The sequence below is a fragment of the Cryptotermes secundus genome, unplaced genomic scaffold, assembly GCF_002891405.2.
Source record: "Cryptotermes secundus unplaced genomic scaffold, Csec_1.0 scaffold1044, whole genome shotgun sequence".
Classification (NCBI taxonomy): domain Eukaryota; kingdom Metazoa; phylum Arthropoda; class Insecta; order Blattodea; family Kalotermitidae; genus Cryptotermes; species Cryptotermes secundus.
The window spans coordinates 714940-727734 of NW_019738363.1; the positions used below are offsets into that span (position 1 = coordinate 714940).

Here is a 12795-nt window from a genome sequence, read left to right on the forward strand (position 1 = left end):
ATCACGTTCGTTTATATACAAGGCTCTTTGCAGTGTCTTGTCAAGGTTCCTGTTATCTGTTGGAGTTCAATATTTTTGTCCATACACATCGTTTGCACGTAAGGAACACGAATTACGTTATAACCGGGGAAATAAGCTCTAACAAGGGATTGTGTTAAGAGCTCTCACAAATCATCCTAGCACCTAATATGGAAAAAGTACAAAATACTAATTTCACACAGTTATTCTGAATAATAAGTAAAGTAAAGCTATCCCTGTAACAGGCCGTGAAGGCCCATAGGGTTGTGAGACGTTGAGGCTCCCACATTTTCTAGACAATCGGCTCAAAGATGGCGGTAATATTGTCAGCCCTACGCGCCGGCCGCGCTTTACTCCCAACGAAAATTATTTAATTAATTCCTGGTATTCATTTCTGTTAGAGGCTGAGTCGACCCCAGGGCCATTGTGCGGCTGGAAAGATTAGGTCAATTGGAAAAAAATCCAATCCATCCGGACTTGAACCCGCGACTATTGTTGGCAGATCCAATTATTATTATTATTATTTAGGAAACTGAAATTAACTTCAGTGGGGATTCGTTGCGCTGACCACGTGAAACCTTCTATCCGCTAAAGTTGGCAATAACTTCACCGACAAGCGGTGGTCGCTTGCTCGGTATAGTTCGCTTTTGGACTAAAGCCACGGAGTTTGTTTTATTATCCCCCACGCCCTTCTCTCGGAATGTTACGGAGCAACGCACGCTGCCTGTGGAAAAGACGTGGCCAGTCTTCAGCACCTCCCACCCAGGCTTTGCCTGCTGTTTCTATACCTGCAGGGGCAAACTTGGCTGACTTGTCATACACGTACGTTGCTTCCGCTGGAATTTCACCCTTTCGGTCTGCAGAACTGCCTGATCCTGGCGGTTTTAGAACCATCAGGTAAACAAAAGAAGCCTGTCACGAGGACTCCTGCTGGTATAGCTGCTGTGAACAAGGTTAAACTTCGTAGACAGCCGATCATCTTGCTTGCAGCTCTCTAACCTTACCCGTCTCAGGCACTACTTGTTTCTAAGATTAGCCCCAAGGTTACTGCCGATGTGTACACAAGTCATTGAAGGAGCAATTGAGCCTTAAATGGCGGTCTTCATCAGACTCAAAGCTAAATTTTCCTGATGCTGTACTTCAGCATCCTGTTCCACTGTGAATGAACTTCAATACTGTTCTGATTCTTATCGTCCTTCGTTAAACTCAAACAAGATCCGCTGTGTTTCTGCTTTATTCACAAAGGTCCCAAATCCCTTCATATGCCATTCATATTCTAACGTACAACGAGCGTCTGCTTATAGGGAAAATTACAAGAGGGCCTCTAGAGATATATGCACCAGAATCCGACACTGGTTAACACGTCAACTACAATATATAATTAAACATGAAAGTATTCTACGATATTTCCCCAGTGTACTCGTACTTCTTGACCGCCTCTGTGGTCTAGTGCTCAGAGTTCCTGGCTACAGAGTCAAAGTTCTCGGGTTCGATTCCGGGCGCTATCAGATTTTCTGAGAAGTAGTGGGTCTGGAACGGGGTCCACTCAGCCTCGTGAGGATAACTGAGGAGCTATTTCAAGAATATAACGGCTCCGGTCTATAAAACCGAGATTAATGGCCGTGGGAATCCGTTGCGCTGACCACGCGGCACCCTCTGTCCGCAAAAGTTGGCACTACTTCGCAGACAAGCGGCGGTCGCTCGGTCGATATAGTTCTCTTGCTGACTGTGAACCATTCTCTGAGCCAGTTCAATGTCATATGTGATTTCTGATGTACTGGTCCCTCGAATGTGGAAGAAATTGGTTGTGAAGAAGGGAACTGGATTGAACTGGCTAATAGTAGGGTCCCGTGGCAACACACAACAGGGAATAATTTGGACAAGTAAAACTATTCACTGCTTACAACTGTTTATTACAGAGTAAACAGTTTTGTTTGTCTTCCAGCTGCGGCCAAGAAATGCACCAGAAAGGACATAGAAACCACATAGAAATTGATTTAATTGTATATAACTGAAACTGCTGTTCCTCCTACCGTGAGGTTTCAACACAAGCACTCAAACCTCATTATATTTTATTATGAATTCTAATTTCAAGGCAATTCACGTTACGGAACTTACAGTCTGGATATATAGGCCTACAATCGTAACCAAACGCAGACTGACGAAAAAACATCCATTGCCCTATTACCGCACGAAGGTCAGTTTTGTGTTGTAATGTGCACATAATGGTAATTTAGAACACGTGAGAGATGGTTGGGGCTCAGCTGGCTTAGTGTAATGACAGGTTCTCAGTTCGTGGCTCGCGTATATCAGGTTCAGTTACTGACCAAATATCAGAGGAAACTGGGTGAAACCCCTATTCTTTCCACCTCCAAGCAACCTCAATCAAACTGCAACCTCATTACTTCATAACCGTTAAGTAGTTATCAGGTACGATTTATCAGAATGTCAGTACTACATGAAATAACATTTTAATGTATATACACTATTTAGCTAATGGATAATTATTTTCGAATGCTTCATATATGTTAGTTAAATGGCACTTCAATTTTGAATTATCATAAAAATCACAATTCTTACATTTATTAGAGTCAATACCCACTCTGGAACGCAACCCACGTATTTTATATGCACATATGAAAAAAAAACATAGGATTAATCTGTTTACACGTTTCCGTGTGAAGGACAAATGATCGAAGCCACGAAGTTACTCCGTGTAATAGGGCCCAAAGATATTAGTTGCTCAATAGGTAAAGAAATCCCTCGCCTCTCATGGAACCCGAAGTTTCATTCCTTACACGAGCCAGATCAATCCATTTTAATATTGTTCTCACATCTACACCTAGGCTTCAGCCGGCCATAAGAACAGCCTACCTGCTTTCGGGTGAGATACGATCCATACATCACTGTCCCGCACCTCCATGTCCTCTATACGTCCAGCATAGTCAAGGTAGTACAGTGGCAGGAGTACTTTGTTAGGGCCCACCCTGACGTAGCCTTTCCTGAACGGTGGCATGAACAGCTCGTTCAGAAGTCGGTCCTGTTCGTCGTTCGAGTCGGCCGGTATGAACTGTGGCCCCATAGCTCCTGGAGGCCTGCAGAGCACACAGGACATATACAGTACACTGCGAGGTGATCCTTGCTGCCAGACAAGGAAATGCTATACAGTATACTAGCCAGAGATCTCAGGTTCTCATGGTGGTCTGTATTCAGAACAGACTCTTTTGGGATATGACACAGTGTATTTTGGTACTTAGGTACCAATGTTTCGGAATAAACTAACTTTAGGTATCCTCGAATTCGAAACGAACATTTTCCTAATGTAGATTCAGAGTTTTACGAATACGACAGAACTTATTATTTGACCGCCTCTCTGGCCTAGTGTTCAGAATTCCTGGCTACAGATCCCGAGGTCCGGTTCAATTTCCGGCGCTACCAGATTTTCTGAGAAATAGTGGGTCTGGAACGGGGTCCACTCAGCCTCGTTAAGATAAATGAGGAGCTATTTCAAGGAAAGAGCCGCTCCGGTCTAGAAAACTGAGATTAACGGCCGTGTGGATTCGTTGCGCTAACCACGCGACACTCTCTATACGCTAAAGTTGGCACTAACTTCGCCGGTCGCTCGATCGGTATAGTTCGTTTGCGGACTAAAACCACGGAGTTTCTTAGAACTTATTGTCTCAGTTCTCTATAATTACTGTCACGTATTTGGGTGTAACTATACATGGGGTATGAATTTGATATTGGACATATTGGTTACTCGTACACACCACTCAGAACTACAAGTAATACATCGCTACCGCTAATCTCCACGTTTTACAGTTCACCACAGTACCCGCTAAGCCTCTTCCAGCCTGCTGTGTCTTCACCAGTCATTTCCTGGCAACGGTTTCTAACAATGGAGATTCTTCAACTTCCCGAGCTAAGGTTCTTCCTTCTCCGACTATCGTTCAAAACTGCCTGCCAGCTACTCCCTCAACTCAACTATAGCGCCATCTCTAGTCAGTTATCCTTTACAGAGCTCAACTGCACTCAGCACTCAACTCTCTCTCAATCATCATCGACTGCCGGTTCTCATCTAACTCTCAATTGGCCTGGGATCCCCGCTATATAGCTTCGGGGCGGACCCAAGAGAAAACACCGTTTCCATCATTATATCCCTCGACTGTTACTTACGTATTCGTTGCAGCGGGAATATGTTTACCGAGCATTGCTTAGCAATAAACGTCTCCGTTGGCTCCACTATTCCGGCCTTCAGACGTCATGTCAAAATATTCTGTGTCTAATTGTGGCTCCTCAGTGCCACTCACCCTCATTCAACTCACTGATCTTGGATGCTACGATAACCGGCAAACAGCCACGTATATTGGGCTGACGGCCAAACACCATCAAAAAGACACGTGTCTTAATTTCTACGTTCTACGTTCCCGTGCGCAAAAATTTCCAAACCAATTTCAGAATTTTTTCATTCGATTGTTCATGGTGGTTAAATATATTTACTGAATCTTAGATCCTTGGACTCACATACGTCATTCCTGTGACCTTCAGAGCACAATTCTTATGGCGTAGGTCATTTAAATAAAACCGCATTTCCACTCTAAAACAGCGTTCATTTGGAATTTTACTATATACGTATATATACAATAGCAAAATGTCTGTCCTTCTGTATGACCCTCATTGTCTCCGCAAAAAGACGCACTGTAAGAAAAAAAATAGTTTCTCTTAAAGACACAATCCCGAGAAAATTGTTTGCTGTTACATGCATGGCTCCATTAGAAGTCTGTATCTATCCATCATTGCCTTCACAAGAAAAACGTCTGGATCGTGACCACAAAGAGCAAGTAACCTCCATACGCTTTGCAGTAACCTGGGAATGAAACTGGTTCACACCAGATCATGTCGCGACAGGTTCTCATGTTTATTTCTTTATGGTAATTTGCTTTTGTGCTGGGATGTCTATAAATAGCGCGCTAAAATTTTGTGCATGAAAAATACAAAAGCAGGCTTTTTTACTCCGCAAATCCAGTTTTCTTTATCCAGCCTGCCTCACAATACACAATACAACAGTTTCATTCCACCGCTCGACGTTATATAGTCTCAGATACAGCGTCGTTAAACAACCTATACATAAATAAGTTCTCCTTGGACGTCAAACAACAGGCTATGACAGAAGTTCAGGAAACAGTCTGTACCGGTATATAGTTTACATGAGACAAAGCATGCACTCTAGAGGCCGCGCCATAGCTCAAGCGGTTAGTCGCTGGATTCCCAACGCGGCGGCCCGGGTTCGGTCAAGTGGGATTTGTGGTGGACAAAGTGGCGCTAGGGCGGGTTTTCTCCGAGTACTTCGGTTTCCCTTGCCAATCTTCAATCCACCAACTTCTCCATCATCATAATCACCCGAGCCAGGTACAATAGGCCAATAAGTGGCCGCCGTGCCGAGTGGACCCAACTGGACTCCACCCTCCAATATGCGAATTAAAAAAAAAAACATGCACTCGATAACAAAACTGATTACCAGGACCCGGATTTTGATGACCTGAATATATTAAAAAAATGACCTATAAAGTGACCGGAAAAAATCCAGAAAAATGACCTAAAACATGACCCAAAAATGTAATATGCAGGACCCGGATTTTGATGACCTGAAAATATTTTAAAATGACCTATAAAATGACGGAAAAATCCAGAAAAATAACCTAAGGGAGAAAGAGAAAAAAACACTTCGCTTCCATATTATTCACATTTCAGAAAACATATAAAGAAAAATTCCTTAAAATGGCCAAAAATGACAAGAAATACCCTTAAAAGTCCAAAAATTTACCAAAAAATTACGCCCAAAATGTAAAAAATGACCTTAAACCTAAAAATGTAAAAAACGACAAAAAAAATCCTATAAAATTTACATTTCTTTAACCAGCAGCTCATATCCGAGATTTATATATTTAAGGGCATCGCATAGGATACAAGGAAAAAAAGATGACATGTCATCAAAATCCGGGCCCTGCTGATTACAAACTGTCGTGTGAGTACCGAACTGTGCTCCTCCAGCAAAGCGTAAGACAGCCAAAGAGTCAGAAGTACAGTCCTTCAGACCTGCTGCAGGATACCGTGGAATAGATAAGAAAATAAACAATGATGTAACGCAAGAACTGCATATGTACCACTTAACGCAGAAGACACAAGAACAGTAACAAGAAACTTAGAACAGTCGACAAGAACGGCCGAACAAACTGATTCAGAGGACTTGTATTCGGTAGTTCGAATCTCAGCACTGACATCGACTGTCCTGAAGAAGCTGTTTCGTCGTTTTCTTCAGTACTTCCAGGAAATTGGCGGCATTGTAGGCTTATCTATTTAGGCCACGGCCACTCCCTTCCAAATCCTTTCATATTAATTAGTCATCCTATTATTGAATAGTGTCGTTATATAACCTACAAGAAATATCGTAGCTTACTCAGTAGAAACAACAAAATTACACTGATAACAAGGTACACACAGGTTATTATAAAAATAAAAAGGAAAAGGTTTAAACTCACCACATACTTACACCCAAATCTACCCATAATTAGATTAAACAAATAATTCTAACTAAACTAATAAAACTATGTTTACTTTAAGAAATTTTACTGATCGCTGATAAATATTTTAATACATTTAAACACTGTGACCTATATGTATTTGTATTTATATGTATTGGTTCGCATTTTACAAGCTAAGAAACGCATCCGTTACGTACGCAGATGGCCGCGCCATAGCTCAAGCGGTTAGTCGCTGTCTTCCCACCGCGGCGGCCCGTGTTCGATCCCGGGTATGGTCAAGTGGGATTTGTGGTGGACAAAGTGGCGCTGGGGCATGTTTCCTCCGGATACTTCGGTTTCCCCTGCCAATCTTCATTCCACCAATTGCTCCACAATCACCGTCACCTATCATCTGGGGCTGGTACAATAGGCCAGAACTGGCCGCAGTACAAGGGACTGCTAGTCCCACCCCACTAACAATAAAAAAAAATACGTACGCAGTTCAGTAACGAGCGGTGATACATTTTACTGTTTATAAAAACGCCTGAAGATGGTCAAAACGACGGAAACATTTAGCGCAGTAACATTTCAATAAACACGAATTGCTGAAAACAAAAGCTGTGATTGACGGATACGACACTAACCTGTCAGAAAGCTGGTAAGAACGACAACACACTGAATTCCACAGCAAATACTGTGTTTCAGACCTGAAGGCAACGGATGCTAGGAAGACTCCAAACTGGACTGAAACAGGATAACGGGCCCTACAGACCTACAGACTGTGATAGTGCCCATGGTGCACTTCGTCCCCACCCACTCACTGTTTCACCCTAGACTGATAGGCCAAGATAAGGTCCCCAAAATTAACGTAGTTCCGGAGTACCATATACTGTCTTTTGGTGGGAGTTCAGCGATGTTTCGGAAAACGTACAGCCTCCATCTTCAGGATAGAAATGCGAGTCGAGCAAGCAACAATAAAGCACAGCGAACAATTCAATTACCGAAGCCAATTCAAGGAAGGACTTGCAAATACAAGGTCATTTTTCGGATACAATATTCATTCTAATGTACTGTAAATTAATTTCATGGTCATCAACTCCAGGTTCAGGCCTTCAGAGCTGTTCAGTCCTCCCACTGATGACAAATGCGTAGGCTGATCTCTCCGCGGCAGTACGTGGGGTGCAATGTCTTATTTTATTTTTTTGTGTGCACTAATCAAAATTCTGTGGAAATCTCAACTGGGAAATTCCTACTCTTAGTTACAGTTTCCACAGATAACCTTCCCGCTGATCCAGTCCTGTATGTTACAGCCATTAGGTGCAATCTAAACCACAATTTCACTAACTACGCATGCACTTCCAGAGTTCTAGCAGCTAGCCTCAGTGATAAGCGGTAAAACGGAGGGTTCGTATAACGGTGGGGGCCGAGACACGTGTTATCCTGACTAAGGTATATCGTGGTTTTCCTCAGTAGGTCCAGGAAAATGCGAAAATAATATATAGATTAGAATATGACAGCATCTTTTCAAATAATTTCCAATTCATAAATCATTCCGCCATTTCACGTTACGTACGAGTAGTATACTCATAGAAAACACTGTGAAAAGACCCCAAAAAAGTGAGCGGTACTGCTATACAAGGGGACACGCGGTAGAGTACTTGGTTGAAGCACTATGCTACAGGCAGGAAGGTCTTAGGATCGAATCCCGATGAGGTATATTTCTTTTTCAATTTATCTAATCCTTCTAGCCGCACTATGGCCCTGCGGTCTACTCAGTTTCTAACAGAAATGAGCACCAGGAATATTCTTGGGGGTAAAGGGCGGCCGGCGCTTAAGGCTGACAAACTTACTGCCGTCTGTTAGCGGAATGTCTACAAAATGTGGGAGCTCGACATCTCACAACCCTATGGGCCTCCACGGCCTTTTACAGGGATAATTTTACTTACTTACCGGTGTACAGGGCCGCGCCATAGCTCAAGCGGTTAGTCGCTGGCCTTCCACCGCGTCGGCCCGGGTTCGATCCCGGGTCTGGTCAAGTGGGATTTGTGGCGGACAAAGTGGTGCTGGGGCAGGTTTTCTACGAGTACTTCGGTTTCCCCTGCCAATTTTCATTCCACAAATTGCTCCACAATCATCCTCACCTATCATCTGGTGCTGGTACAATAGGCCAGAAGTGGCCGCAGTAGAAGGGACCTAGTCCCACCCCACTAGCAATAAAAAATACCGGTGTACAGAGGTAATATTTTCGAAAAAGGCTGACAGCGCAATATCAACTGAAGCACACTTTGCCCCATCGTTCAATGCTATCCTACTCTGGTCCTTTTAAGGGATTTCCCCAACCGGCATGCTAACATTAAGGTAAAAAAGTCTTCTTCTGACTAGCTCTCTGCAGATAATTCATTACTTGTCACTTAAACGACACGGTTCCATAAACCGATTTGTGTCTCCCGTATGTAACCAACAAACGAACAAAGCAATAATTTAAATTACGAGATTAAAAGCAAGGAGTAATGGAGTCTGCAATTTATGTTGCATCGCCCCTTTGAAGTCTCACGCTCCGACCTAAGCACAGTACTGTGCTTAACTAGTCATTTAGGCAGTGACTTGCTTTTCTGAAATGAAGCCCCAGAAGACGAAACCTCGAGCCATGAATTTAAACCTTACTGTCACACAGGACATGTGATCTTTGTAATGGCACTTGTTGCAGATGGGACTGTTTACCGGTCCCAGTTTGAACAGATGTCATTTCAAGGGAAAATGCCTCGTAGGTATTGACCCATATGCCATAGCTGTTTCCTAGTTGGCACTAACAGTTCTCTGGGTATTTTGACAGAGGCTTCACACTCCTCATAACTCATGGTACGTGGTCGTCATGCTGATGAATGCGGACACATATGTGTACATGTGTTTACCTTAAGGCGTTGTACACATTGCTACCAAGAATAGAAGTGAAAGCAAGTTAGTCTAACTGAATTTCAGACTGAATACAGGTAAACCTACATAAACTGACTCTATTACAGAGACCAGAAAACGGTATGCTCAACACGAAAGAGAAATTAGTAAATAACAGTATCATGTCTTCATGATACCACTAATTTATACATAAATATTCATAAAAACGAAATATTTCATACTACAATTCTCAAGGTCTATGATGACTATAGCCTCATTTCGGCTGGCACTATTACGTTTCTTCACTTTCTTCGTCGTGTGATATTCCGAAAGAACACAACATTTCGGAAACTGGATTTTCCGTCTTCAGGTGTAAAGGTGCACAGCACATGCTCAGTTGAGCACTGAGAAAGAGTTGATGAACAATCTCTGACCCAGTTCTTTCCATGCCACAGTCAAATGCTGAGTTACTATGCCTATCTTAACTCTTTAAATGTCAGTGGTTACTATTTATACCACCTGTTTTAACACAACAGAACTCTGAATTCTGTCTGCAGAGTGTATTTGTAGGTTTCGCATGGTTCTCAAAATAAGTAGTGAGTTTTTCCCTAACAGCATTAACCGGTCGATCTTTGTAACAGAGACGAAAGCTGTAATGTGTTTCCTGCGAGGTACGAGCTAAATGTTTATATACCATAAATAAGAACGTCAATCTTTGAATAATTATTCGTTCCTTTCACGTTCTTCAAAATCCATCAAATACCACAATACTTGCATCCCCTTTAGGTTGAAAAAGCGTCGTTAAGTAATCCTGGACAGATTCGCGGAATTCTAAATAAATCAAGGTATATGTATATCACGTGATTCTTACTTGGGCGTTTGTTTATGAATAACACATGCAACACAGCCTAACAGCGCTATGAATCTGAGAAATTTAATCGAAGAAACAACAACCAAAGTCTAAACTTAGAATTTACCTCCAACAAGTGCACAAGGTAAGGCTTTTGTTCTTGTTTTTAAAAGGGTAGGGTCTTTGGTTCCCTTTTCAAAATGTTGGATTCTTGGTTTCCTGTAAAAATCCTTTAATGTGAGGCTCTGGGTTTAGTTGTTCTAAATAGATTTCCACGGATGGCAGGTCTAACACGACGAACAACATTGCGATAACATTTTACAGTTATATGGGTAAGTATCCAAGGAATTCTTCTACCTGAAGATCGAGGCAGCAAATTCCTCCGAAGCATTGGAAACTATCTGTCCAAATATGCAACAGCATATCCTACGGGACAGTATCTTCATGCAGCACGTTCCCCGTATTCGACTGCAACCAATTTAGAATTCAACACGTAATTGCACAAACAAATTGACAATAATGACGGAAGTTAAAATTGCATAATAGCGTGCCGGAAAGTACAATATTATCTTTCGTTTTCAATTTGGTTCCAAGTTCTGAAATATAAATAATACTGCATTGATTGACAGAGCCATGTGCGTGATCAAATATAAGCGTCATAATTCCCACGTACAAACATTACAAAACGTACGGCTCTAGTTTTTATGAATTAATGACATATAACATCATAAAATTAAAGCACAACGGATACCCTTATCCCTGTTCGTCTGCAACATTAATCTGCAGAACTAATTAATGGGCTTCGATTAAATTTAATATTTCTGGGGAAAACCGAAAGTTGTCGGGAAAATCCGTCTCTGTCAAAAATACCCCTCAATTTACATGAAACTTATATGGACATTTATCGATTTTTCTTGGCAAAACGAATCTACTTACAAAGAAACTGGCATATGGCATGAGTTGTAAGACTCCATAAGTTATACAACTTCGACATGAAATATTTTTCGTATGCTGAAAACTTAACGAAAGACAGGTATAAACTATTCCTCTAACAGGCCGTCGTGGTCCATGGACTTATGAGACGTCGAGGCTCCCACATTTTCTAGACAATCGGTTCACACAGAAGGCGGTGATGTCAGCATTACGCGCCGGCCGCCCTTTACCCCTCCCCCCCGTCAAGATTCATGGTACTCATTTCTGTTAGAAGATGAGTCGATCCCAGGGCCATAGTGCGGCTTGGAGGATTACGTAAATTAAAAAAACAATCCGACAACCTCATTGGGAATCGAACCGGTGACCTTCAGGCTTGTAGCATAGTGCCCCCTTAAGGAAAGACAAGGATACATAATTACTCAGTCTATGTAGAAAAAGAAAACGTCCTTATACTTAATTATATAATTAAGCACTTCGCCATGAAGGCATATGGGGGAGTGGACGTATAGCTTTACTCTTGTTGACCTCGGCACTAGTTGGAGATGAGTGGTCAGCTTCACGCCTCTGCACAATTAACCCCCGAGGGAACAGCCCCGGCACCCATTGAATAGGAAGTTCGATGAAACCCAGAGCCGGTCTGGGCGCTATGGATAAGAGAAAAATCTCTTTGCCTTCCCGGGAATCGAATTCCGGTCTCCAGCCCGTAGTCACTCTTTATCTGTAATGTAACTGCGTTCACAGCAATACATTTGTACCTCTGTAACTCAATCAAACGACGTCGAATGATATGTTGATTAGTGAATAATTTGTTCAAAAGGATGTGGAAAGTAACAACTGTAGCCTAATTTCAGATAGTGCCCTCATGGTTGCTTGGAATTACTGAGAAGAACCATGAAAGTCCTTATGTCATAATCGACAGTCTCTGGGCTGAGATTTGAAACCGGGACTTCCAGAATACGAAACAGCAGCACTGCCAGCTAGATCGCGGCGTTCCTTCAAGTATGAAAAATGTTCTCTGTACCAAGAACTTCACTTGCACACGTACGAGTCCGGTCATATAGGAGGCAGTGGTCAGGTCTGATCGCTACATGTAACAAGGTCAGAAACATTTGAATGACTCACTTTGTTTTGCGACGCTAGCCGTACCTAAATCATGACGTCCACACGTAGGATCAGTAACGAATTGTATAGGATTTGGAAGAAACCGGCCATGGCGTAACATAGGTACTATCCCAGCACTTGCCTAGATGGACTGAGGAAAACCACGAAAGACAACCAGGAAAGCCGGTTTCCTTGCCGAGATACGAACCGAGCAGATACCATATACAAGTTGAGAGCGTTATCACTATACCTAAGCGCTTTGTGTTCCCATGTGTATTCAGGTGGAACGTATTTTTTCTTATTGCTAGTGGGGTGGGACTAAGTCGCTTGTACTGCGGCCAATTCTGGCCTATTGTACCAGTCCCAGGTGATAGGTGAGGGTGATTGTGGAGAATTTGGCGGAATGAAGATTGGCAGGGGAAACCGAAGTACTCGGAGAAATCCTGCCCCAGCGCCACTTTGTCCACCACAAATCCCACT

The 12795-nt window shown here is 42.6% G+C and overlaps 1 protein-coding gene across 5 annotated transcripts in view; it reads right to left on the bottom strand.

Moving 5' to 3' along the window:
* Nucleotides 1–12795, bottom strand: part of LOC111870959 (luciferin sulfotransferase) — a 65658-nt gene that overhangs the window by 23823 nt on the left and 29040 nt on the right. For 4 of the 5 annotated variants that reach the window (XM_023863639.1, XM_023863640.2, XM_023863638.2 and 1 more), the window contains one exon: nt 2893–3113. In XM_023863639.1, the coding sequence (XP_023719407.1) occupies nt 2893–3113 (221 nt within the window). Of the gene's footprint in view, nt 1–2892; nt 3114–7183; nt 7304–12795 lie in introns of those variants that run through there. The other variant, XM_023863645.1, reaches the window with a different exon arrangement.